The sequence below is a fragment of the Pseudochaenichthys georgianus genome, chromosome 13, assembly GCF_902827115.2.
Source record: "Pseudochaenichthys georgianus chromosome 13, fPseGeo1.2, whole genome shotgun sequence".
NCBI classification, from domain to species: domain Eukaryota; kingdom Metazoa; phylum Chordata; class Actinopteri; order Perciformes; family Channichthyidae; genus Pseudochaenichthys; species Pseudochaenichthys georgianus.
Genome location: NC_047515.1, coordinates 3,746,266 through 3,774,252, shown reverse-complemented (window position 1 = coordinate 3,774,252; position 27,987 = coordinate 3,746,266). Strand labels below are relative to the sequence as shown.

Here is a 27,987-nt window from a genome sequence, read left to right as displayed (position 1 = left end):
AAAGATAAAAATGAGCCCTTCTTGATCCCTTTGGAAGCAATCCCAATATCTTTTTCTGGTATTTCTTCAGCAGATTAAGTGAGAAAGAAGAAGCCTTTCTCTCTGAGAGACATCACAGAGGAGGCTGTGTAAAAAATGACCCGTTCATAGCCAGCGGTATTAGGCTGTGGATAAAGAGGATAGAGAGGCAGACTTTTGAAGAAAGTCAATTTGTAACACGTTATCTTCCTTTTAGCTGAAAGAGAATTTAAAGCGATGTTCCTTCCTTCCTATTGCGGGTGTGAAGATCAGTAGCCAAACGATAATATTGAGCGGGACCTTTACTGATGTACCATTCTAAGAAAATACATCCTCTAGATTTCTATGTTTAAATATCTGGTCAGAAAGAAGTTTACTGATTGAGAGCCATGTTGTTCTTTCTCTTCTGTGTAGGGTACAAACTCATCGGAAGTCATTCAGGAGTGAAGCTTTGTCGATGGACCAAGGTAAATGGAATTTACTCCTCTCAGTGAAGAATTTGACTTTGTAACTCACTGTTTGCATCCCTAACAATAAAAGCATTGTTTCTGTTGCTCAGTCTATGTTGCGAGGGAGAGGAGGCTGTTACAAGCACACTTTCTATGGGATCGAGTCCCACCGCTGCATGGAAACTACCCCCAGCCTCGCCTGCGCTAACAAGTGTGTCTTCTGCTGGAGGTATGTACCTGGAGAGAAGAGCCACTGCAGAGTCTCAGGGGGCAGTTTGACAGAGATGGCTTGGATCATACTAATAGTCAGACTTCAGATAAAAGTCTGAATTCATCTTTTGCAGCTAACATTTAGCTAGCTAACTAGCTTACCTTTTCTCTAACTCCAACTCGTTAGCTTAACCTCACTTTGCAATTTAGTTTGTCTATAAAGTATTATCTCTCATAATAATCATCGTTATTGACCGGTAAAAGGCAGTATATTTTGTATAATACATATTGATATGGACATTTCTTTTATGCATTTAAACGGATAAGTGTGTTAATTCATATAGAAACAGAATACTTTGTTTCTTCATACAACAGCGCTTTCATTTTAGAGTATAGCGTAAGATTGTAAACAAATACAAATGTTATGTAGCTACGTAAAATCGCTCGACTCATTATATTTGCATCCTGGGAAAGTTTAAAAGACATTTGACAGATCAAAGATTGTAATAATAATCTCTAATAATAATGCAAAATGTTCAGTAAGCAGTCATCTAAGAGCAACATCAACACCTACAGACCATCCTGAAACGGGTGCACTATATGTTGCTTAAAAATATGCGTGGGCTGTTTATGTCTTAAGCCCGTTTTTGTCAGGTTTCCAAGAGATTCAGAGATACATAATTTTCCTTTCATCCCCATCAATTTTACTTGCTGCTAAAGAAGCCACTGTTCAGCTGAAGTGAAACAGGGTTGCTTTGTGTGTGATTTATTAAAGTTACTTGAGGCCAACCAGAGGATAACCGTCTCTTAATTTGTCCATCACTGAAAATGATCACCTAGGCGCAGCATAAAATGGCCCTCTCCCAACTCTTCCCACTCCCAAGAAATGGTAAACGACACAGGAAATCAGCTTTTTGAGATGTAATAACTCAAAAAGAGGTGAGACAACCCCAACATAACAAACAAACAACGTCTTTACAGAGATTCCTTAAACTTGCCTAACAAAACAAATAAAAGAGGGTTTCTCACTCCTAAACTAAACAAAACGTGTTGCAAGACAGGTTAACTTAGTTTATCTTTCTAAGATTTTAAAATATACTAACGGACCAGTTATACGGTAAAATTACACACACACACACACACACACACACACACACACACACACACACACACACACACACACACACACACACACACACACACACACACACACACACACACACACACACACACACACACACACACACACACACACACACACACACGCACACACACACACACACACACACACACACACACACACACACACACACACACACACACACACACACACACACACACACACATGCTCCTGTCTCTTCAGGTGGACCAATCAGCAGGTTGAAGGTAGCTAATCAGCTAACGGGCACCATTTGCGTGTTAGATTAGCGCAAATGGTCTTTTCTTCCACTTTTGTGTCATAATCAAAAAGGTGTTTTTTTAGTAATTAGTAAATAATACATTTATAGTGTACTGCTGTCCCATTAACTAACACTTTAATGGGTTGTTAAAAATGATGTTCCTTAAGATATGTCAACTTGAATCAAAGTAGAATCAAACCACAAGTTGGCAGGGTACTTTTAGATGCTTTTTTAATGGATTATTGCATGCACGCTAACTTGTTTGCTTCGTAAACCAGGATCACTTAGAGATTGAGCGACAATCTCTCCGTGGCAAACAAGTTGATGATTAACATCAGAAGAGTAACGGCCTGCGTAACTGCGAGGCCTTAAGGTGGACACTGATTCATTATGACACTGTCGAGACACCGGGCCTTTTACTACCCTCAGAATCCAAAAAGAGAAAGCGACAGTGTTGAGCGCTGAAAGGTCGCTGTCAGAAAGTGCTGCCCCCCTGTCACTACAGATATGCCTGTCTCCCTTTATGCAGCTATGTGAGATGACAGGATGTAAGCAATTTCTGGGCACAGATGTTGTTATAGCCGCCATAGGTAGGTTATTGCATCTAGACATCATACTTTAACACTCAGAAGGTGTTATTAACACCCAGGAGGTGTAATTTCTTACAGTATGATGCATTCCATAACTGATTTAATAGGATGGAATAAGTGTCAAATGGTTAGAAGGTTTCTCATCTGAATCTCGTGAAATATGTTTTTAACTTTGTTTGTGACAAAAGTCTAATGACCTGAATCTGAGTCAGGCGTCTACTGTAGATGTGTTAATATTCTGTCAATGTAATAGAAGCAAACGTTCAAGGGCGCAAGGAGTATGAGGAAGAAAATCAGAAAAGGGTCCTTGAGCCCTCCATGTTAAGGCCCTGACACACCAAGCAGTCACCAGAGGACTAGCCGACGCTGAAGTCGGCTGTTGCCTGGCCGTGTTCTCCTGCGTTTTGGCCATGTGTCGCACGGGAACACACCGCACCGACTTCAGTGCGTGAGTGGCAATAACTCTCCTTACCAGCAGGCGGCGGTAGTGTGTATTCGTCATTCAAAAGAGGCAACAACCGGAAGACAGAGAAGAAGAAGAGTATCTTTTCTCCGTAATATCATACAGAGCTGGCCTCTCCTAGATCAAGGTGATGAGCAGGTCTTCGTTTGCATCATTCCAGATCGCCATGATGAGATGAAAATGAATAGCAGTCTGTGTGTGCCTTCTTAAATCGTTTGTTTACGTCCCTCACTTCCGCTTCGCTTCTCATGCACTGATTTACTAGCTGAACAGTCAATCAGAGTGATTATTTGGTCCGACTGCCAGTCGGCAGTCCAAATAAGGCGTGTCACGGTCGACGGTGCGGGACACACCAACCTGACTACGGCGCCGCGAATGCCCGACAGCCTCTGACGGCCTCTGACTCCCAAAATCGGGTTGGTGTGTCAGGGCCTTTACGCTCCTGTCCAGATTTGTGTGGCAAGATGGTCTCGAGTTTTTGACTTTTAGTTGTTACAAATTGCAGTATTTATTTATTCCTTCTTCATTTGTGCTAAAAAAAAGTCCCAACAGAACGACATGATGTGTGTGTGGGACTGAATTGTTGCCGAAGCATGTATAGAGAGAACTGGATGCATGAAAGCCCTGCTTTGTGAGAAAATATCTGCTGTCATTTGACTGGCAATAAATACAATTTCTGATTTATTTGTGAATAGGACAATATATCTACTAGGTTCCCAAATATGACAGTCAGCTAGGCAAACAACTGCAAGATGTCATTGGTACGGTGGCCGGCAGGTGCAAACGCGGAACAACGGCCCAAACGGCCCAAGATTCCTTACGGCCCCTACACACGGCGGCGTGCGTTGCCGCTTCAAAGCTTCTGCCCATTCACTTTGAATGGGGTGACGTCACGATTCGCCGAACTGCATTGTGGGAGCAAAGCGTAGCTTCTCTCGAGGTGCTCGCTGAAAAAGTAGAGCAATGTTCTACTTTTGCCGCCTCGACGGAGGCGTCAGCCAATCAAATCCCTCGTATGTAAATCTGACAGTACAAGCAATAGCCAATCAAACCGGGTGTATGTTGGGAGAGCCAGACCGCAGTTATTTCCCATATGTCAACAAAAGGAGGAGAAAATGATCGTGGCGGTAGGGAACATACAGGGATACAAACCGGAGGAGTCAGGCATGGGGGGAGGTGGCAGAGACAGTGGGGGAAACTGGTAGGTTTTCACTTGTTTGGGGAGTTTATATCCAGTGTATTTCGTTTGAATGGACAGCTAGCAAGCATAGACAGTATATTTAGCCAGCATGGATGTAGCATGAATGCTTTGCTTTGTATGGCCGGGGCAGGACATTCATGTGGTTGGTTGTTGGTCGGGCTGCTCGCGTTGACTCCTCAAGCTCAAGACACGCCCACCGCCAAGCGGGAACACACGCCGCCTACAGTCTCACTGGAGGCCAAATTAATGCCATCCATAGTTAGTATATCTTTAGATAATTTGTTTTGTAGATTTCGCAGACTGTACTGTTAAAACATTCTGCTTCTTGTGGCACAAAATAATATGTTGACAATGTTTTATTTTACCCTTGCAAACGGTTGTCAATTCTTGGAGTGCTCACTTTTGGAACATGTGGAATGTCCCACACCTGCATACACACAAATGACTGACTGAAATAAAATAAATTCACTTTAATTAAGAATAAATGTTGATGTGCAATATAGGACAAAGCAGCTTTTAGGCTTGACAAATACATTTGTTCTGCTTGATGCCAATTCTTTGTTTGCGTACCTGAGAGCGTGCGGGGGCCACCATGAAGCCAGGCAGTGACGCAGTATTGTTTTTATCTATTCAGCGTTTGAGGACGTGGCCTTGTTCATGGTCAAAAATATGCTCAGCCGTGCATTAAGCCAAGATGGCCTGACTGTCAAGTGACTCACTTTCCCAGCGTAAGTAGATGTGAAAAATCTATTCTTGGGCACAAATAAGTCACTTGACCGACACATCGTTGTAGTACCACCTGTTGGCCACAACGGAAATTTGCTCAGCCCGGCTCACTTCCTTGGGGATTGGTAATTGTTTTGCATGTTGTGATTGTGTGGCTGTGCTGTATCTACACTGAACAAAAATATAAATGCAACACTTTTGTTTTTGTTCCCATTTTTCATGAGATGAACTCAACTTATGCAGGTCTCCCTTGATGCAGGTCTCCCTTGAAAAAGAGATCTATGATCTCAATGGGACCAATCTGGTTAAATAAAGGTTTGAAATGAAATGAAATGAAAGATCTAAAACATTTTCTATAAACACAAAATAACCATTTCTCTCAAATATTGTTCACAAATCTGAAAAAATCTGTGATAGTGAGCACTTCTCCTTTGCCGAGATAATCCATCCCACCTCACAGGTGTGGCATATCAAGATGCTGATTAGACAGCATGATTATTGCACAGGTGTGCCTTAGGCTGGTCACAATAAAAGGCCACTCTAAAATGTTCAGGTTTATCACACAGCACAATGCCACAGATGTCGCAAGTTTTGAGGGAGCGTGCAATTGGCATGCTGACAGCAGGAATGTCCACCAGAGCTGTTGCCCGTGAATTGAATGTTCATTTCTCTACCATAAACCGTCTCCAAAGGCGTTTCAGAGAATTTGGCAGTACATCCAACCGGCCTCAGAACCGCAGACCACTTGTAACCACACCAGCCCAGGACCTCCACATCCAGCATGTTCACCTCCAAGATCGTCTGAGACCAGCCACTCGGACAGCTGCTGCAACAATCGGTTTGCATAACCAAAGAATTTCTGCACAAACTGTCAAAAACCGTCTCAGGGAAGCTCATCTGCATGCTCGTCATCCTCATCGGGGTCTCGACCTGACTCCGGTTCGTCGTCGTAACCGACTTGAGTGGGCAAATGCTCACATTCGATGGCGTCTGGCATGTTGGAGAGGTGTTCTCTTCACGGATGAATCCCGGTTTTCACTGTTCAGGGCAGATGGCAGACAGCGTGTGTGGCGTCGTGTGGGTGAGCGGTTTTCTGATGTCAATGTTGTGAATCGAGTGGCCCATGGTGGTGGTGGGGTTATGGTATGGGCAGGCGTATGTTATGGACGACGAACACAGGTGCATTTTATTGATGGCATTGTGAATGCACAGAGATACCGTGACGAGATCCTGAGGCCCATTGTTGTGCCATTCATCCACGACCATCACCTCATGTTGCAGTATGATAATGCACGCCCCATGCTGCAAGGATCTGTACACAATTCCTGGAGGCTGAAAACATCCCAGTTCTTGCATGGCCAGCATACTCACCGGACATGTCACCCATTGAGCATGTTTGGGATGCTCTGGATCGGCGTATACGACAACGTGTTCCAGTTCCTGCCAATATCCAGCAACTTCGCACAGCCATTGAAGAGGAGTGGACCAACATTCCACAGGCCACAATCAACAACCTGATCAACTCTATGCGAAGGAGATGTGTTGCACTGCGTGAGGCAAATGGTGGTCACACCAGATACTGATTGGTTTTCGGACCCCCCCAGACCCCCCCAATAAAGCAAAACTGCACGTTTCAGAGTGGCCTTTTATTGTGGCCAGCCTAAGCACACCTGTGCAATAATCATGCTGTCTAATCAGCATCTTGATATGCCACACCTGTGAGGTGGGATGGATTATCTCGGCAAAGGAGAAGTGCTCACTATCACAGATGTTTTCAGATGTGTGAACAATATTTGAGAGAAATGGTTATTTTGTGTATATAGAAAATATTTTAGATCTTTGAGTTCATCTCATGAAAAATGGGAGCAAAAACAAAAGTGTTGCATTTATATTTTTGTTCAGTGTATCTCTGTGTGCGGAATAACCATCATGTGTGTGAATTTGCAGTACATATGACACAGCTTAAAGGTCCCCTATAATACTGTTTTTCATCAATGTACTGTATTATAGGTCTCAGATATACAAACATGTCTCTGAAGTGTTTGGCTCCAAATTCCAAACATATCTTGCATTGTAGCATCCCATAATCCCCTCTGTTTCAGCCCTGTTTCAAAAGTGCTGATTCTGTCTGTCTGTTTAAAAAACTACAAAGGTGCTCTAGGGTGGAGATTCAGGTGATAAGGTGGGTGGGTGGGGGGTTACCTTGGTTGGTGATTGGCTAATGTTACACAAGCCAATAATCGTTATGACATCATAAAGTGGCCAAAATCTTGATCAGCTCATTTTCAGACAGGTTTTTATATAAATGGATCAGGACAAAAAGTGAGCGAATCTTTTTTCCGTGAAACTTTCAGAATCTCTTTACACAGAGGGGACACATGTTGATGTAGAAAAAAGTGGATTTTGCATAATAGGTGTCCTGTAATGGGCATTCATAGTATAATACCACTCCTTACCTTACACTAGTGCTGCGTACCGGTACGCCGAACCGGTACTGGACTTGTAAAAAGTTTCGGTTCAAGTCCCGGTTAAAACCGGAACATCGGGAACCGGTACTTGGACTCGCAAAAAAACTAGCACTTACGTATATTCTGGTGTCTGTGGGTATTTAAACATTCCCTGATAACGTTATTCAGCGTCAATACATGAGTGCTAATCCCAGTGTGCTCAGTGGTACAACATCACATGTAATTTCACCTTCGATTCACGGTTTGAAAACTTAGGCATTTCGCCACATGCTAATGCTAACCGGAAGTGAAGAATTTTCAGAATAAAAGCATTAAGTTAATAGTGTGAACTTCCGTTTTTTTCAGAATAAAACTGATATAAATTAAATAGTGTATTTATTCAAAATTACGCCATATCACACATTGATTTTAATTTCTAACAGTATGTATGTACATCACTATGTACGTAGTATGTACTGTATAATGTACACATGTAGAGTTGTAGAAAATACATGGTTTACAGACAGTACAGTACTGTATAGTAGGTGTGTAACAGTGTAATGCGTATAGTCTACTCTACACTCTACCTTTCAGCAAAGTTTTAGGGATTTAGGCTCAGTCAGCTCAGGGACTGTTTGGTTACTTTAGTTTGGTAAATGAAATACATGTTTGAACTTTGTAGTAGTTCACTGTAGTTGCTGTCATAAGTCATTTGTAGACGAAGTGGCAAAAAGTGTTTTTTGTACATTTGTACTTTGTAGAGAAATGTAGACACAAGTCGGAAGGGAGCACAATAAACCTGATGAGTTTGAAGTTGAGTTGATTATGAGTTAATTTTCAATTGATAATTAGCTCACAATAAGTTCACTTTAGTTACTCACACAACTTGACAAAAGCCATGGGTTCAGGTCCGGACTTATAAGCCGGACCTGAACCTGAACCTGAACCTCTGGACTTGAGTCCGGACCTGAACCTGAATGTGAGTCCAGGTACGCAGCACTACCTTACACAGTATGCCTGCTGTTATTCCTAACCTGTTTATCTTTGTGCCGCACTAACAGACACAACACCAACCCTGTGGGCACAGAGTGGCGCTGGAAGATGGACCCTGCTGAGAAAATCCTGGAAGAGGCCCTAGAGAAACACCAGACCATGATCCGACAGTTCAGAGGTTTGTCCTTTAGCAGGAGCATTCTCCCCTTCTCAATCTTTCTGTATAGTCCTGTTTCTCTTTCAGTCTGTCTAGCTATTTATTTATCCATCAAACTGTTGCTTTGTCGAGTGCACTTCATACAATCTGAGTGGGGCGACAGGACGCTCATCGACGACCAGACATCTATCGACATCTATCGACATCTATCGACGTCTATCGACATCTATCGACATCTATCGACATCTATCGACGGCCGAAATCGGCCCGGTGTGTCCGAGCCTTTAAAGAGGGCCTTATTATGCTTGTTGGGGTTTTCCCTTCCCTTCCTTAAGTGCCCAATGCACACCTGTGTCCTATTTTAGTAGTGCAACCTCTCAAACGATATTTAGATTTTTGGACGTTTTCCCTTGAGTGTTATTTAGATTGTTGTTCAAAATGGTCTGTAAAGGCTAAATCCCTGTGTTCCCTCCAGAAGGAAGTTTCTCTCCCCACACCGCCCCCCCGGCCTGACACGCCTCTATTGTACTACTTTGTTTACTTTAGCAGCATAGTGGACATCACTACGACGAATACTCACACTTCTATTGGCTGGCGCTCCAACACATTGTACGTGTTAAAGCTAAAGGGCGGATATTAGGGCTACACGATATTGAAAAAAACTGACATCGCGATTTCCCCCCCCCCCCTGCGGTATATATTGCGTTTTTTTTAACCTGTTAAGCCCCAACGTCCCGCGGTTACTTTACTTTTTTTCACGACACTGTGTCTCAGGGGATCTTAATATTTAAGAACCTATTAATGTGTTATACCAGATTAACGGAAATAATCTTAGCTAACTGACGATACAAACCATTTTACCAAAACAAAACACAAGTCTCATAGGAAGCGTCTAAATGACCCCTGAGCGAAAATGCTAACGCACTTTGGCACAGAACTCAAGATAAAGTACCCTTATTACTTATCGTAGCTGCTACATACAAGATATCCGATTAAAGCTGAGGTTCCACAAATTATTAGGTATATAGTATCATCATGAGTGATCCGAACTCGGACAGGGAAGCAAACACAGACATCACAACACGTACCTTATGTAGCTTCTAGGGGAGATCTGATCAAAAGACGTGTTCAATGGCATTAAAACGAGAAGAAACGCGGCTGAATCGGTTAATCTATAGGTTTTTAACGTCTCTGTATACACAAATTATTTCATTTATAATCCATAATTCCATTTTTATGTAAAAATCGCAGAGCAAAAGTTAGCTGCTAATGGTAGCCACCAGAGTGGCTGCTGCTTCCGGTCTTGGCTATGTGGCAATCCAGCGCAGTATAACACACACACATTACCAAATAAGGAGTGAGAGTGACGCGTAGCCAAAACCGGAAGCTGCTATGGTGGCTACCATTAGCAGCTAACTGTTGTGCTCCGATTTTTACATAAAAATGGAATTATGGATTATAAACAATTGCTTCAAAGCCACAGATACATTATCAACCTACAGATGTAGCGCTTCATTTCAGACGCCTACCCGTGCGGGTCCGTGATCGGCACGGGGTGGGCCCCTGCTGAAAAGGAAAACCCCCCCGCAGGACTTGAAACGCCCCCTTGATAAATACATTTAATTATAATGTAACCAGCTGCAATGGATCAAGGATCCACTAGGGGGAGCCGTGAAAAGCTGCCACACTGGAACTCATGTGAAATAAACAGCTGATCTACAGGTATCTGATATAGCGGATATTTGTTAAGATCCATATGTCATGGATAGGATCATATTCTGTGCTAAATAAGAGACATGTAATAATTTACTAAACATCACCATGTTTTTATTTAACAAAATAATGTTTAATTCACGTTGGCGTAAGTACAAAACCATCGCTATGTTTTTAGATCAGGAAATGCAGCCCGGCTCAAACAAACAATTTTCAATCATCATCCTCACGATCATTTAATGTATCATATGTTCGCGAGTTGAAATGAATGCACTAAATTTAATCCACGTGAGTTTACAACAACACAAATAATCGCTTGAAAATGGAAAATGCAGCGGCTCTCACTACCGATAATCCTAATCCCACGGGCAAACAATAATATGTACAGTGTTAATAGTTTACTGTATTATTAGTGTCTAATATTACTGCTATTAATAATCACACATTGAGTTGTTGAAATCAGACTGTCGTTTTTTTTAAACAGTCTGAATGAAACGGCAGCTCTCAGGTGATCAGCTGTGTGTTTACACAATAAAATATGCATAGTAATTTAATACCTTCCAACACACATTGTAAGAACAGTTCTGTTTCATATGAGTGTTGAGAGCTGTATCCACAAATCTCTTAATTTTGCCCTCAGTGCACCAGATTGATGCATTTAACTTCAATTTAAATAAAAACATCTTCTGTTGTAACAACAATAACATTATAAATAGTAACATAGCATGGTATTGCACATTTAGCTTTGAGTGTTACTGGCCTGAGATTTTTTTTACATGAATTAAGGTGTATAGTATTCGTTTATTAGTCCCCGAGGGGAAAATGGGTAGCAGCACATCACAGAGGCATTTAAAAAGTTAAGACAATACATTCTGTAGAGATGTTCACATCAGGCACATTCAGTTAAACATACTACAGTAACAATTAACACAGTAATTATGTGGATTAAATCACATTTATTTCGTTAAAAATAAACTAAATATGATTTCTCCGGAGTCGGCTTGACTCGGTTTGCATTCATAAAGAATGCACAAATGTGTTTTAATCGTTAAGTGTCAGATATGTAGGCTACGAAGTAAATAGCCTACATTAGTTCCTGCTCGTGTTTATTGGGTATTTTTGCATGAAGCAAAGACTGGCATATAGTTTCAAGCCAGTACTTTCGACAGAAATACACATATACATCCTGTTGAGCAGGATCTACAGTTTCCAGTATTTTCCGTTTCGTAAAATGATCAAATACGGCGAAGATATTCAAATATGTGCTTCCATTTTCATACTTTTGAAATGTATTTAATTGTCAGCCGACAAAAATAAATGCTTTTAGACCGATCTGTTTTAAAAATTCGGCAATGGTGTGAGGAAAATATATATGACACTCTGTGCTTTCTTCCTCTTCGCCTGCTGCTCCCGCAGGGGGGGGTGAAATCACAACACATACTCCCTGCAGCAGCTGCAGGCGGATCCGAGGGATGCCTGCTGTTAATTTAACCAGTTGACCGCTGAGACCTCCAGAATTCGGCGATTTGTTTCAATACAAATCTTTACATTGCTTTTAAACAGAAGCTCCACTTTACTGATGCCCTTCTTTAAAGTCTCTCCGAACCCAAATTTGGTCACACCCCCAGATGTAAAGAGTAGAGAAACCAAAAAAAATGCAGCCGCTCAGTTTCACAGGTCATTTTATGATACCGTCAATCACAGATTCTGGTAAGGCAATGTCCAAATATAGATTTGAAATTACACTTACCAGTTCTGAAGATCTTTTGGTATCCTGTCGACAACGCCAATTTGTGAAGAAAACTTCTGTGCAGCAATGCAGAACCAATGTTCAGGAAAGGATGGAAGCTGGGATTCGCCTTAGTCAAACACTGATATTTATTGTGAGAGAAAATACGGCCGGAGAGTTCACAAGGTATATTCACATCTTTCTTGTGCATCAACCAAATCAACTCTGCCCAAAGGGAGACAGAAACACAGATCTATACAGCAGAAAAGGAGGGAACTAAGAGCCCGCCTTTTCTCTAATTAGTACCATACATTTGGAACAAAACACCTCTGTTTTGCAACTTCTCATGTGCCCCAAACCCCTCACCCACAGGAAGACAGAGGTCCTCTTGACCTTTGTCCTCCTCAAGTTACAGACGGGGCACATGCGACTCAACGAAATGCATATCTTTGTGATTGGTAACAGTCTACCAGAAAAGCTGAAAACCTCAGAACACAAAGAGATCTCCTTAAAATATTCTTTGACAATTATTTGTGTATCTATTCCAATTCAATGTCCATCTGCAATGCGAGCGTGGCTTTATTGAAGAAGGGTAATTTAGGAGCGGCATTTCAAACCAGTGCACAAACGCTACGAGACGGAATTCCCTCCTAATTCTGCCCTACGCTCCAAAAGGGGAGGGGCCTGAAAGGACAGCTAAATGCACAGCAGTCCATTTTCACTCTTATATGAACTTTTCTCCTGTTAACTTATTTCACATCCCCTACCTCTCCACCATTGCCAAACCCAGAGAAAGAGACTTAATTAAACATGGTTTATACACATCTACATATTCAACTAATGACACATCATTAATCTAATTTAGTTTAATCCTATGCATCAAATGTATGTCATTATGGCGGCCTGTGGTCGTGGTCCAATGATGGATTTTCCTCAATTGGATGATAAAACTGAGACTTGATTCCTCTCCTCTTAAATTAATTTCATCTGGTCTTTTTAAAATTCAACATACGTAGTAATCTTAAAGGTTAATAGCAGCAGTCTATTACACTTCATAACATTCATTATCATACTCAGAATTTATGCTGGGCGTATTTTAACAGCACCTGTTGGTCTTTGCATGGAGATCCACTGAGCACTAGGAGAGTCCAAGACCACCCAGTGGAAAGAAGGAGAGAGGGAGAGGAGGAGACAGTCTGGGCTTCAGGCCCGACTCCCAGAGCTCCAACTTTCCCCGTCTCCCCTCTCTCTGCTCATGTTTCATGACCACCACACGTCTCTCCTGTCCCTATTGGTAATTACTCAGTTTGACCTCACTTCAAACCCTGACCTCATCCTGTTCCTTCCCACTGTTTTTCTTTACTTGGTGCTCTTTTGATTTTAGAAGGCATGCTTTCTGATTCCCCTAGGGGAAATGCAGCTGTTTTATAATAGTTGAAATACAAACATGCATTAATGGAGAGGTGTCAGAGCAAAGGAGCTGCCAGGTGTTGTCGCCCTGGAGCAGCTGGGGGTTCTGTGTCTTGCTCAACGACACCCGGTACACCCAAAAAGTGATCTGGCACCTTTTCCACTACCAGGACACACAACATGTTTTGTATTTACACAGTGACCATCCAGTGACATATGGTTCCCAAGCTAAGCCTCTACAGACTGAGATACCGCCTGCCCCAGATTCAGCATTAAACTATTGATACTATTAGGAACAGTGGACAACTATCATATTTACAGCGCCTGGGGAGCGCTGTTAGGGTTCAGTGCCTTGCTCAAGGGCATGTCGGTTTGGGGACTTTAATCAGCGACTATCACAGCTGTAGTCATAAACACTGGTAGCAACACTGTGGTGTAAAAATCCAATCCACTCCACGTATGGAGTTGGTTTGACCATTTATTCTTCTAAAAACAGGCAAAAATACCGTGGGAGGCTTACTTGTTGTGATGCTTTTATTGGTGGGAGACATTGATTGAGTTGAAGGTGTATTAGCATGAAAACAATCATCTGTTCCTTCCCCCCCTCCAGGTGTCCCAGGAGTGAAGCCTGAGCGCTACGAGGAGGGCTTGGCAGTCAAACACTGTGCCCTCTCCCTGGTGGGGGAGCCAATCATGTACCCTGAAATCAACACCTTCATCCGCCTCCTCCACACCCATCACATCTCCAGCTTCCTGGTCACCAACGCACAGTTTCCTGAGGAGATCAGGTAGGGGTGAAAGAGACACATAGATAATTTAGTTGGGGGGGGTTGTTTCTATTTATTTCTTCTCTCAAAATATTCCTCCCATCCAATCTGTTTCAGCTCATTATGTTCCTGTAGTATATTTGTACCTTCTGCCTTGGCAAGCTGTTTGAAGTTTAGAAAAAAGGAAGTAGTGGGAGTGTGTCTCAGCAGTTATATTGTTCCCCAGCAGGGACGATCAAAGGTTTGGCCTCCACGAGTGTTGTGTGTCCTCTAATAATAGGGTAAAATACTTTGTGTTGGTTAGAGTTGTTTGTTTGTTAGGCTTTATATAACGAATCAGCAATATGTAGTCAAATTAAACTTTTAGTGCTTTGAGCAGCACAAAAAAACATTAGCTTCAGTTGTATCGGTTTCAGAATCTTGCAGATCAAAACCTTCGCACATCAAACATTGTGCATGAGCAGGTGCCACTTAGGACAAGTGAGTGTTCTGTAATTTGGGTGAACTGGCCCTTTTCAAACCATCATAATGTATTTGGAACCTTTGCTCGAGTGCTTAATAAACCATTTCCACTTATAAATACTTGCTGCTAGCTCCACAAAAAAACTCACACGGAAGGAATTTGAAAAAAATCTAAATTTTCAAAAGAAGTGTCACCACAGTAAATCTGTGTGTGTGATGCTATATCTTACTTAAAGGGGCCCTATTATGCTTTTTGGGGTTTTCCCTCTTCTGTAGTTTGTTCTATAAGTTTCTGTGCATGTAAATGGTCTGCAAAGGCTAAAATCCCTGTGTTCCCTCCTTAGGGAGTTTCTCTCGCATTCCCCTCTGCCCCATGCTCTGCCCACATAAAAAAACCTCAATTGGAATCCTTTGTTAACTTCCGTGACATAGTGACATCACTACTGAAGAAAACTGTGATGCTCCTCTAGCTACCAGGAGAGAAACTTAAAATAAGGAGACCAATGGAGTCTCTGAGAAGGTTCAAATGGGTACTTTAATTAAGTAACGTGGTAATAGAACAAGCAGAAGGTAATGACGAGACAAAAGCCGGCGTTGTCTCTGATGTGGCTGCAGCGAAGGAGAGAGGCCGAGCTGTGCTCAGCCGTCCCCTTTTATCCTCTTCCATGCTGTGAAGAAGGGGGGCCCGCCCGCCTTATTCTTCAATGTCCATTGCATACTTCCACACGCCTTTTCTCCTCCTTATCTCTTTCATGACTTTTTATTTATTGCATTATAACGGCTATAATAGTCACTTTAGAAATACTGAAAGTACTTTGCGGCAGTTATCATTTACAGTAGCCCCGGATGTCGTCATACCTACTCACGTCTGTAAACAAAACGTATTCAAATAAACTGTACCTTCATTTAATATTCAGCAATAATAATGAATATCTCGACGTCTATAGATGTTAAAATCAGTAGGTTTTGGTGTGCAACACTCCGTGTCATTTCACATTCATATTTCTAATATTAGCCACATGCTAAATGCTAACCGGAGAAGAAGGATTTTCAGAATAAAAGCTTGCCATTAAGATTGTGCGAGAACTTCCGTTTTTTTCAGAATAAAACGGCTTTTAAGCTGACGGTATGTTTAAACTAAATTATGCCATAAAACATTGATTTTAATTTCTAACACTACTTAACAGTCACACTCCTATTGGCTAGCGCTACAACACATTGTATATGAAAGGGCTAAGGGGCGGGAGATCTCTAAGTGCTTGACCATTCACAAAAGAGCCAGCCTGAAAATGAACAAAATAGGGCTCCTTTAAACAATGCCCCATAGGACTTCTCTTAAAGGGGACTTATCATGCAAAACGCACTTTTTTTATGTCTTTTATACATAACTATGTGTCCCCAGTGTGTCAGGGAACTCACGCAGCGTCAGAAAATAAAACCCTCTCTCTTTTCCTCCGTAACTAAATCTCTAAAAACGGGGCTACAACGGAGCTGATCCAGATTTGCGTCCGATATGACGTAATATCAGAAATGTAGGCTGGCTTTACACTCACGGCCCTATCAGATACGTTGCTATCAGAAACAATGCCTGACTGTTTTGGATGTAATATGGTCAGTGTTCACATTAGCATCGCTAACACTCAGAGCTAATCTGTACTGCACAGCATGTGTGTGAAGAAGCAGGAAATAAAAAGGAACTCGCCTTGTGGTATAATATAACCGGCAAGAGAGAAAGCCATTGAGCTCCACACTGTTTCAGAGATAATCCTTGATAATCCATGATATGGCGTTTCATCACCGCAATATTTGCCGGTAGAATCTCCCGCATTAGCTCAGCCCCCTCCTTTTTTTTTTATTATACATTTATTTTATTTTTTAAAGCTTTATACCCCAAATCAGCACTTTAGAAACAGGAAGTGAAATAGAGGGATATGAGGCATGGCTAGAATGGGTGATCTGTTTGGTATTTTGAACAAAACACTTCATAGACATGTTTTTTATATATTTTTATATATCTGAGACCTATGCTATTGCCTAAAAATAGCATGATAGGTGCACTTTAAAGGTTGCATTGTAAATCTTCATCCAGATACAAGGCTTTAGGTTTTGATTAATCTGGTACCAGAAAAGAAGAGAAGAACAGTAAAATAAAGTTTATTGATGACATAAGATTTGAGATAACAAAAAAAATGCTTAATTAGCCTGTTTACAATAAACATGAAATATATACATGTCAATATGTTTACCTTGGTTTCTGTCACTCCGCATCATATTGACCACAAATCTCGAGTAGTCCAGGTTTATCGAGACACTCCCCGACATAATCAATAATATGTCAGCTAACTTCCACGTCACAGACTGAGATGTCAAATACCTCTCAGTGTTGCCCACAGATCTGAAATATACTTGGGGTGGGGGTGTGTGTGAGGTGACGTGCAACAATAACATTAACCTTTCTGTTGGTCGCTTGTGAGCAGACCCTTCACGCGATGGCAGAGCGAACAGGTACAGGCAGGGCTGGACCGAGACAATAAGGCCACTCGAGGTTGATAGCGGTCGTATCTGCTAGAGTTCTCTATCAGATAGACGGTTAGGCCACACGAGGCCGACAGGGAAACGCATACAACGATAACGGGTCCCAAGGTGGGTAGACCTGCAAACGAAACGCTCTGTGGGGGCAAACGGCTCCGTGTTTACGCCTATACGATCATTTCCTGATAACGATGACGCAATAGCCCCAGTGTTTCGAGGCAGGTCCCGGTATCTCGCAGTGCACCCAGCAGGAGCTTCCAGCTAGATGTGATCGATATGGACATAAACGCGAGTGAAGTCTTATCGGACAGGAGAGGAGACACGCAGCTCTGCATGATACCCTGCAGCTCCGCCCGCTGTGATGGAGCGATGAGCGGAACAAAACACACACTTCAAGTTAGATCATCACCCTTAGCTATTTTAATTACCTCTCAAACTACCTAAACTAATTATAAATATGTTTATTTGTACTGTCGGGTCACTCATTACTGGATCAGCCAGCTGCATGAGACCACAGATACTGACGGGCTGTCAGGAGAGGGGCTGAAAAGAGAGGCTCTGTCCTCCGTCTATTATTCTTATATTATTATATAGAGTCGTTATTCGTTTGTTTTAAAGCTCAATAAATAACAAAGAAGATCTTTGACCTTTGACCTTCGGCACTTTTCAAATTTTGTCCGGAAGATTTAAACTTTAACGGACATGTTGACCGGCGAAACCCCACCTCTGCTGCTAAATCCATCGCGGAGAATAAACAGAAGGGCGACCATGGCAACCATGCATGCGCGAGAAGTCTTCTTCGCTGCTTTTGGTGTATTTTGTGGCAGTAGCGCCACTTACAGGCCTGGCATATGTACTACTGCGTCTCCAGCGCATTTGAGCGGTCTCGTGTGAACGGACACGTTTCTGGTGCCTATTGCGTGTGGACGGAAGACTTTTTTGATAACGATTTCGGTCCGTTTGCTTTATTGTCCTCGTGTGGCTCCAGCCTAAGTCAGGCCGGAAATGATACACCCAGCCAGGCCACTTTTTTTTTGTGCCATTTTGCTGGATTTATTTGTCAATATTTACAATGTTGCCGCCCATAGTGATAGCCCTATAGTTTAAATCTACTACCCACAAATACATATATGGACATGGGTTACTATTAAAATAAAATTGTAAATGTATTCAGGAACCTATCCATGTGATTTTAAGTGGGGGTGGACCTCAAATCCTCCAGGGGGTTCCGGGGGCATACGATCCCCGGTAAGATTTATTTTTAAATGTTGGATTTAAATGTATCAATCTGGTGCATTTTGAGGGGGAAATAAAGAGACTAGATCTATGGGAACACCCATGAAACAGAACTGTATACATTTCAATAATCATAAAATCATGGCCATAACCAATAGCATACTATATCCACTGAAACTTGTTTATTTATTTATTATTGGTTCATTTATAGTTGTGAGTGTGTCTGGGCTCCTGAATCAGCCTCTCCTGTCTCCCTCCTCTCCCCCCTCTCCCCCTGCTCCTCTTTTGCGGCTTTCACACCAGCGCTTTTCCCTTCCTAGCTCCAAGCGGGAGCTTTTCTGGTTCAGCTCCGGTTTCCCTTTTCTGCTCCCGCTCTGCTCACACCGCCCAGAGCTGCCGCTGCTGCGTCATGGCGTCACCGTTTACGTGCCTGCTTCATAAAATCCAAACCGTGGAAATCCCTCACATCGACAACAACAACAATGGCCGATTGTATTGAAGCGCTGTTCGCTTTGGTTATCCTCTTACGAAACGAAATGGAAGGCATCGGACGACTTTACAAGGGACGACTTTACCTCTTAGCTCCGAAGCTCTTGCCTCTAGACTGACCATTTTTTGGAGCTGGAAGTGAACCGGATTCCGGAGCTAAGAGGCGGTGAACAGGAAAAACCGGTACTTTTCAGGCTCCAGCTCCGAGCCGGAGTTGAAAACGCGTTGGTGTGAAAGGGGCATTTGAGGCAGCAGCATAACTAGTTTTAGCTCTCAACAAGTTTTAAAAGTGTATCTTACCTTTTTACACCTAGTTAACTTAACTCATGCATATTTGACTAATCACTACCCCCTCAAATTGAAATATGTGTTTACATAAATGGTGACCAAACCGTTTGAGACCCACTGAGAACTTAGACTAAGTTAACTATCTAAACACTCAGAGAGTCCCTTACCTCACCTGAGCTGAGGTTATCCCGAGCTTGAATGACACACAGAGACCAATCAAGGGCTTTGATTTATGATCTTAAAACCGTTATAAATACCAGGAAAATAGCTTTCAAAAACAAAGACTATGGAGCACTTAAACAGACAGAGCAAGAACTGAAAGTCAAATTGAGGGGAATCAAAACTGGCACACAGAGAGCTTTTGGAAAATGCTTTTAAAGCCAAAAAACCCCAAAAAAGTATGGGACACCATGAAAACCATGACAGGAATGCCACCCTCAGCTAAACCCATTGTGACAGAAAATGAATTTTGTTTTGCTAACGAACTAAACACGTTCTTTACCCGTTTCGAGTCACTGGATAATTCTGCAAAGTGCACTGAAATGCTCGAAACCATAATACCTACTTCCTCTGACACAATTACCATCAGTGTTGAAGAGGTCAGAAAAACATTTCAGTGCACTAACACCAAGAAAGCGGCTGGGCCAGATGGGTGCAGCGGTTTTCTGCTGCTGAAAAACGTTGCTACTGAGCTGGCTCCAGTGTGGCAACCCATCTTTCAGGCTTCCATTGACACACACACCATCCCTCTGTCATGGAAAACTTCCCACATCAAACCGCTGCCCAAAATTCCATGCCCAAAAGAACATAAGGACTACAGACCAATAGCCCTCACATCAGTGATTATGAAATCACTAGAAAGAATTCTGCTCCGATTCCTCATCAGTACAACACAAGACAAACTTGATCCATACCAATTTGCCTATAACCAAGGGTGTGGTACGGAAGATGCTGTGGCCACGTTGGTTCACATCATCACTAAACATTTAGACAAACGTAACACCTATGCAAGAGCCCTCTTCCTAGACTTCTCATCAGCATTCAACACAATACAAACAGACATCTTGGGGTCAAAAATGGCCAAAATGGAAGTAAATCCATACCTGATTTACTGGTATGCTGCTTTCCTCACCAGTAGAGAGCAACTTGTGAAGGTTAACAAAACCCTGTCATCTGTCATCACAACCAATGTAGGGGCCCCCCAGGGCTGCGTGAGTTCCGCTGTGCTCTTTACTCTCTACACTGATGATTGTCGTACCAACACACCAAATCAATTCATCATTAAGTACTCTGATGATACTGCAATAATATCTCTGCTCAGTAACACAGACGACCCTGAGCTGCACCAACAGGCTGTACATCAGGTGGTCGAGTGGACTGATAGCAATGCTCTTGAGATCAACACCAAGAAAACTGAGGAAATCATTTTTGGCTCACCATCTGACTCCCATAAGGTCCCCATTGTCATCCATACAGATGAGATCAAGCAGGGAGTTTCATACAAATACCTGGGTGTTATGATTGACCATCTGCTGTCATGGAAGGATCACATTGATTATCTGAGTAAAAGGACAAAACAAAGAATTTATTTTCTCCGCCGTCTTAGGTCTTTTGGCGCGAGCAGAGAAATTCTTCTGTTGTTCTTTACATCTGTGATCATGTCCATTCTACAGTACTGCAATACTACCTGGTACAGATGTCTGTTGGCAGCGTTAAAATCAAAACCGTTCCACCTGTTAAAGATCTGCTCAAATATTGTTGGTCAACCTGTCAGAGACTCTATGACTCAGCCTATCATAACAACCTAGTGAGGCTGTCCAACAACATCATCTCTGAGCCAAACCATGTTCTGAACAGTGAATATGAACTGCTACCATCTAATCGGAGATACAGGGTCCCACGATTCAATAAAGTCAGACTGAAGCACTCCTTTGTGCATCAGTCAGTCCTCACAGTAAGTACAGAGCTAAATCCCAGATCAGATGCACGCTGAAGGCTCTTTGAGCATGTTTTTCTCTCACTGATTGTGCTGTTATGTTAAATGTTTGTGTTTCATGTATTTGTGTATGCATATTTGTCTGTTGATGTTGGACATGGAGCTGCTGTCACGTAAGTCAAATTTCAGACTTGATCTGACAATAAAGTAATATCGTATCGTATCGTATCTGTATGACAGTGGCCATGTTGGCAGGCCACATCATAGACAGCCAGTCACCCTGTGTGAGGCAGACCCACATTTGCGCAGCATTCACAATACATAAAAAAAACGTTTAAAAAACGAAATGGGTCGCGAAATATACTTGGGCGGCCGTTAATATACCTGGGCGGCCCGCCCAATAAAGTCTATGTGTGGGAAATAGTGATGGGAATTCCGGCTCTTCTTGGTGAGCCGGAACATTTGGCTCACCAAGAAGAGCCGGCTCTTTCGGCTCCCAAAGGGCTCTTCAGTTTACCACATATTATACCTTTTAATTAAATCAAATGTAGCCCTGTTTTGACTAATGATTTATATGTGTACACATATATCACTTAAATTATTCAAGACATCCTTTGTACTGAAGTATTCTAAAGTAAAAATTACATGTTTAATATAAATTATTTGCTGTGGCTAATTGTTTTCATTGTATTTACAGACCCTTGTACCTCTCTGATACCACCCAATGAATGCATTGACTTGCTTGTAGAACCACGCTACACAAAACAGATGGCAACACCTATAAAAACTATTTTAAAAAAAAGGGGCTACTGTATCAACCTATATAAAGTATATAAATATAGTTTTTCTCCCTGCAGGAGAGGGGAGCGTGCTTTGAGATCAGCTGCTAGGCTGCAGCGGGGAGAAGAGGGGGACAAAAAGAGATCTCCGTCCTCCGTGTTTTATTCTTATAGAAGTAAGAAGAGAAGTAATGGGGCAGAAACCCTCCTTTTTACGCAGAGGTCCAGACATAGACATCAAACGGCGACATATATTCAGTTGCCAGTTACTTTTGGCATTAGAGCAGGGATATCTAGATACTTTCCAAGGTTTGACATCATGAATTGTGCTACTTTTAAAGCAAGCAACGATGTTTTCAAATCTGTCATCAAAAAGCTCCTCAAAAACACTATAGAAGCAGTTCCTGGCTGCCGTTGTTACGTTAGTTCAAACAGTAACAACGGACTACTTTTCTTAGCGGATGCATGTCAATTTAAATCAATACATAAAACAATTTTTTAAATCAATAAAATATTTTTCTAAATCCATAAAAGCATTTCAATTATTATTGGGAGTCATGTCGTTACTTTGTTGAGAATGTGGCCATGTGTAATAAGCAGGATAATGTCCACATTGCCATTGCATAATCTGCCTTCATGCCGATCTAGATCCCTCCGCAAAAACAAAACAAAAAACGGCTCGTTCGCGGGCGAGAGCCGGCTCCCGTCGTTCACTTAAAAGAGCTGGCTCTTTGAGCCGGCTCTTTTAAGTTCGCGATCGACACATCACTAGTGGGAAACCCTGCCTCTGCTGGTACCCATCAGCCTTTCTCTTCCCTGTCTTCAGAGTCTCCTGGTTGGAGAGGAGCTGAGTTGAGTCTCTCCTCCTGAAATGCTTAGATCAGTGGAATTCTCCTATAGTAGAACAAGCTGAATTTCCAGACCCCTGTCTCGTTGCTTGTTTGGCTACTTGGTTTGTTTTTGCATCGCTACATAATGGCCTCTCTTAGCACAGCATATCTTTTAATTTCTCATCTAAAAGTAAGAAGCATTAGGGGAACTGTTCTTGTTTCAGTTGTGTGCATTTTTGATACTTTTCTGGTAGTGTTTAATAATCCTGTGCATCCTCCTGCTAATCCTGATTCCTGAGTGTCCCTCACTGCAGCTAAATGCACACAAGTTAATGTCTTCTTAAATTATTTAATATTGATGAGAAGCTTCCTACTCCTCTGCCCACTTATTTTGCCATTCCAGTCTGTGCAATGAGTGTTGCTTTGAGCAAAGCGTTTAAATGCCACCTCGGTTCATTATTATTCCTACCCTCATTTCTCCTCCATATGTTCTACTCTTTCCAGGAGCCTTGTGCCAGTCACCCAGCTGTATGTCAGTGTGGACGCCAGCACCAAAGACAGTCTGAAGAAGATTGACCGTCCACTTTTTAAGGACTTCTGGTCCCGCTTCCTGGACAGCCTCCGGGCCCTGGGAGAGAAGGTAAGCCGGTTTTTCATCAGGTACATTGAGAATCAAGAATAATGCACCCTATGTTCCCGGAATAATGCTGTATTTTGGAATAGGGAGAGCTAGTTAGCGTTAGCTGTTAGCAGCACAGTTCTGCTTTGCTAAATCATGGAGCTAACTTACATTTTCTGATTTAGATTTCATGAAGGTACATTATTCAAAATTAATTCAGTTAAAATTAGTATTGGATGAAGGCTAATGTTCAATTACGTGTTCGAATGTGAATTGTTAAGGTTGTGGCAAAACATTTGAATACATTTTGGTTATTTAGAAGGAAGGATTTTCGCAGCCATATAAGATACTATAGATGGAAATATGACCTGTTAACTTCCTAAATACATGGAATTTATTATTTCGTTTTTTACCTGATCATGGAATTGCAATGGTATACGTATCAAATGCTCGTTATTGCATTAATTTCTTAATTAATTTCTGTTGGCTCCACAATCATAATTAATAATATATAAATAATGTCTAAAAATTCAGTTTTTATAATAATATCCGACTTAGCTTAGCTTTGATAAGGAATTTGAAATGTATTTTTTATACGATACTTACTCATTCCCCCAGAGTTGGATACGTATAATATGTACAGGAAAAAAAGTTTGAGAGATATAAAAGCTTTTTGTTTCCAGTCTCACCGTTCAGCGCACTTTAGATGATAATTTGCAGCTTAACATTGCAACAGTTTACAGTGGCGGTTCTAGACCAATTTGACTGGGGGTCCAGGCTGGGGCCAGTTATTTTCTGAGGGGGGCACAATAAATGCAGGACAAAAAAGACAAAGACAGTATGAAGTAACTGCGCATACACCTAAGAAAACAATGCAATACAGTTATTGGTATTTGTTTCATTACACATTATTATATGCTTACCTTTGTGTGTTGTTTGAGTCTGTAGGACCCGTTTTCAGTTCACTTTGAGCACAAAATGAATTTATGGATACAGCTCTCAACACTCATATGAACGAGAGCTGTATACTTTTCAAAACATCTTTAGAATATGATCACAACCAATAACAAATAATTTAAACTAGTTTATTCTTATCTTATGTTACCTATAGTTAGTATTCTTTCTTTTTTTTAATGCATATTTTACTAATCACTCCCCTTTCAAACTGTTTTTTTTTTTTACTATCCTATAGTACACATTGGAATGATTTATTTATTTTTTACAACACATTAAATAGATAAAGGTGTGCTCTCTCTGTCTCGCTCGTTCACAGAGGCTGTGTGCTCCTCCGTGGCGATGACGGCTTGCGTTACATTTAAAAAGATTAAAAAAACATATTTGTAAAGTGGGGGCTATTGAGGGCTTGCGAGATGCCGGTAGCTCGTGATCGACGTGTTGGAGACCCCTGCTCTAATGGGTCCGACTAGAATGACAAATATCGTTACTTCCGCCCATTCCGTTTCATTTTTAGGGGGGCCACAGGGGGGTCCAAAGTCAGTGTTAGGGGGGCACTGCCCCCCCCTAGAACCGCCCCTGAACAGCTAAACATAAATATGTTCATGAATGAAGATAAGGCCACTTTTTTCTTTTAAACTTCACATTACTATAAATAAGAACACTTTGACTATTCAGCCCATGAAACACTTGTCATTGTGATCTCCCAGATCAGAGCACACAAGGCATCACCAGTTTCCCATCTAAATGTTATTTGCCATTTAACAAAGAAGAAGGTGACTCGGCTCTAGAAATAACATAGAGATATTTGTTCTCTGCATGCATTTGGACTAAATATTTTAAACAGCAGAATATCACAATTACATTTCTTGGTAAGCTGTAAATTAAAATATGTGGTGGTGATTTTTTAACAAAAGGAAATTATCTCCATCTCACTTTTGAAGTGTCAGATTCTTACTCATGCTTTTTGTTTTGAGTGAATCGCAGCAGATGAAAGGCCTGATTGAGTCTTCTCAGAAACCCCAGATTGGCAAATCTTCTATTTTCAACAAACTCCTATCGGCTGACAGCTAGATTGCGATCAATGATAGAGCATTTTATAGTTTTAACACTATCATCAAGTGGGAAAGAGTGACTTGCTATTGATTCTTGAGTCTTTTTAACACTTTAAAACTGCCACTGCTGAACAAAAAGGTCAGAGGTGTACATTTATTGTAAGTGTGTGATGTGTCCACAAAAAAAAGTGGAAAGTCCATTACAGCCTGCGCCCAGACACCAGACCGCTTGTGTAAATTGATTCTCCTTGTTAACATGTTTCTCAAAGAGCCAACTTGACGGGTAAAACGGTGCTATCGCGCACCAGCAAAATGACCCCACACTAAAAAAATTGATACTTTGGACTAACTTAAAAATGTTTCGCTAATTTGTTACAGCAAATTTTTTTTGTTTATTCCAACTTGATTTTTTGACCTAAACATTTATTTGAGTCAAGTAAAAAATATTGCTTCTGTCTAAGATATATATTTACTAAGTATTAAGATGATTCATTCTGAAGACCGCACAACATTTATTACTTTGTTATAACTTAATTTTTCCTTTTGGACTAACCTCATATTTATATTAGATTTAAGTAGAGTTTTTAAGTTTGTGAAAAAAAAAAAAAATACATTTTGTGCAGGCAATATTTTTTATTATAGCTTAAAATATTTTCTTTTATTACAAAGCAAAAACTTGAATGTACATCAATACAATACTGTGTTTTGTTTACTGTAAACTAATTACATTTTGACTTAAACTTATAACACTTTGTTTAGCTCAGTTCACATAAAGACAGGAATATTCTCTTCAAAAGACCTTAACATTTATTGGGATGTGTTTAAAATATGCATCACCTATTCTGTTTTATAAAATACAATATTTTTTTAATTAAAAATAGATACATCAATAAATTAATACAATTAATTGAGTAAATTATGCAACCAATTTGCACTTATGTAAAAAATAAATAAAAGTAAATCAAGATCACTTTGACTTGTTTAAAAAAACTCTCCCTTAATCAAATACATCACAAATATGCATATGAACATGTTAAACTAGCTTGCATATCTCTCCTTTAAAATGTGAATATGTAATGCGTTTAAACCTGGCTGCCTTTTAATTAAAGACTAACGTATGCATGACATCTTGTTTTTCTTTACATTTTTAACACTTCAACAATGTTTCTGCAGCTCTTAATTACAACTTCAGATAAACATGTATTAGCCATTAAGAAGGGTTTAAGTACCTTTACCAGAATCTGTGAAGTCACATTCTTTTTTAACTTCAAATGAAACATACAGAGGCCAAAGCAATTAAGCAACGGAAAATGCAGTTCAATCCCTAGCATTGCAATCTTTGAACAAGGTTGGCCTTTTGTGTCAGTTCAATCATTTCAACCAGATACGAGTTCTTGTAGAGACTGAGCTGGAGTGGACAAGAGGTCAGTATCGTCTGATTGAGCAGACGCTGCTTCTTCACAGACGGTAAAGATGTATTCTTGGACACCATCATCAGGTATTGGGATGACCTTGATAGTTGTCAAATCTTCAAGGTGAGCCGTGGATGTCAGGTTGACTAGTGCATCTCCAATGTCTCTGCCTTGATATTGCATTCTAAAACGTCCACCTATAGAGTGACACAGTGACGCGTCCTAAAACGCGGAAGTAAGTCATCATTTTACCACTTCCGGTTCCTTCGACAAAAAAGCAATGCAATTTCTCCATAGGATTGTGGAAAATAGCTGGAAATAAGGTCTGTGGTTGACACACATTAAGAGACGGATCACGTTTTGTTCAGTCGGATAATATCCACATGTCTACCCTACTTTTATAATTTTATAATCATAAATCTATTAATCATGAATCCATAAAAAAAATGTATGATCCGACTGAACAAAACGTGACTATTTCACACACTTTCCTGACTTCATCAGTAAGTCCATTGTCTCTAGAATTCCATCAGGCAGAACTAGCTTCCTGGTGTCATCGGGATTCAGAAGAATTTGTAACTTGGCTGGCGATTTCACGGCCATGTCAGGCAACCCAAAAGGAACTAGAAAAAACAAGAACATAAACAATGATATTAGTAATAGTGCAATGATACACTGACGAGTTATTTTTATATATACGTTATATATATACACCCGTTGACGAGAAAACCGCTGTGCCTGGGTGTGGTCTGATCAAGGCCCGGGCGGGCTGGTGTGCTCCAACACACACACACGCAGAGCTGGCAGGTGAGGCAAAGTGGGGAGAAGAAAGTAAAGGTCCCTGATAAGATTTTATGAATTTGGTGACTGAAATGCATATAACTGTGAGTGGCATGGGCCCTTTGGAGTACAAACGAGTGTTTTAATTCAAGCTTGTTTATGAACTGGGGCAGTCCGGGGCTAAACAGAGCACATAGTACAATGCTAACTTAAAGAGCCTGTGACAGCCTCCAACAACTGTTGTGCAATGAAATATTGGGCTACTCTCTAATCTCGAACCGTCAGTTTAAAAAAGAAGGTGCGATACCATTCCGATAAATATCAATAATTTCGAACATCGCG

The 27,987-nt window shown here is 41.2% G+C and overlaps 1 protein-coding gene across 1 annotated transcript in view; it reads left to right on the top strand.

The window, feature by feature from the left end:
• The window catches only part of LOC117457436 (S-adenosyl-L-methionine-dependent tRNA 4-demethylwyosine synthase TYW1-like), a 112,337-nt gene that overhangs the window by 64,909 nt on the left and 19,441 nt on the right, over nucleotides 1–27,987 (top strand). The window contains exons 9-13 of the mRNA XM_034097526.1: nucleotides 433–485; nucleotides 578–696; nucleotides 8,566–8,675; nucleotides 14,117–14,294; nucleotides 23,330–23,465. Coding sequence (XP_033953417.1) covers nucleotides 433–485; nucleotides 578–696; nucleotides 8,566–8,675; nucleotides 14,117–14,294; nucleotides 23,330–23,465 — 596 coding nt within the window. The remainder of the gene's footprint in view (nucleotides 1–432; nucleotides 486–577; nucleotides 697–8,565; nucleotides 8,676–14,116; nucleotides 14,295–23,329; nucleotides 23,466–27,987) is intronic.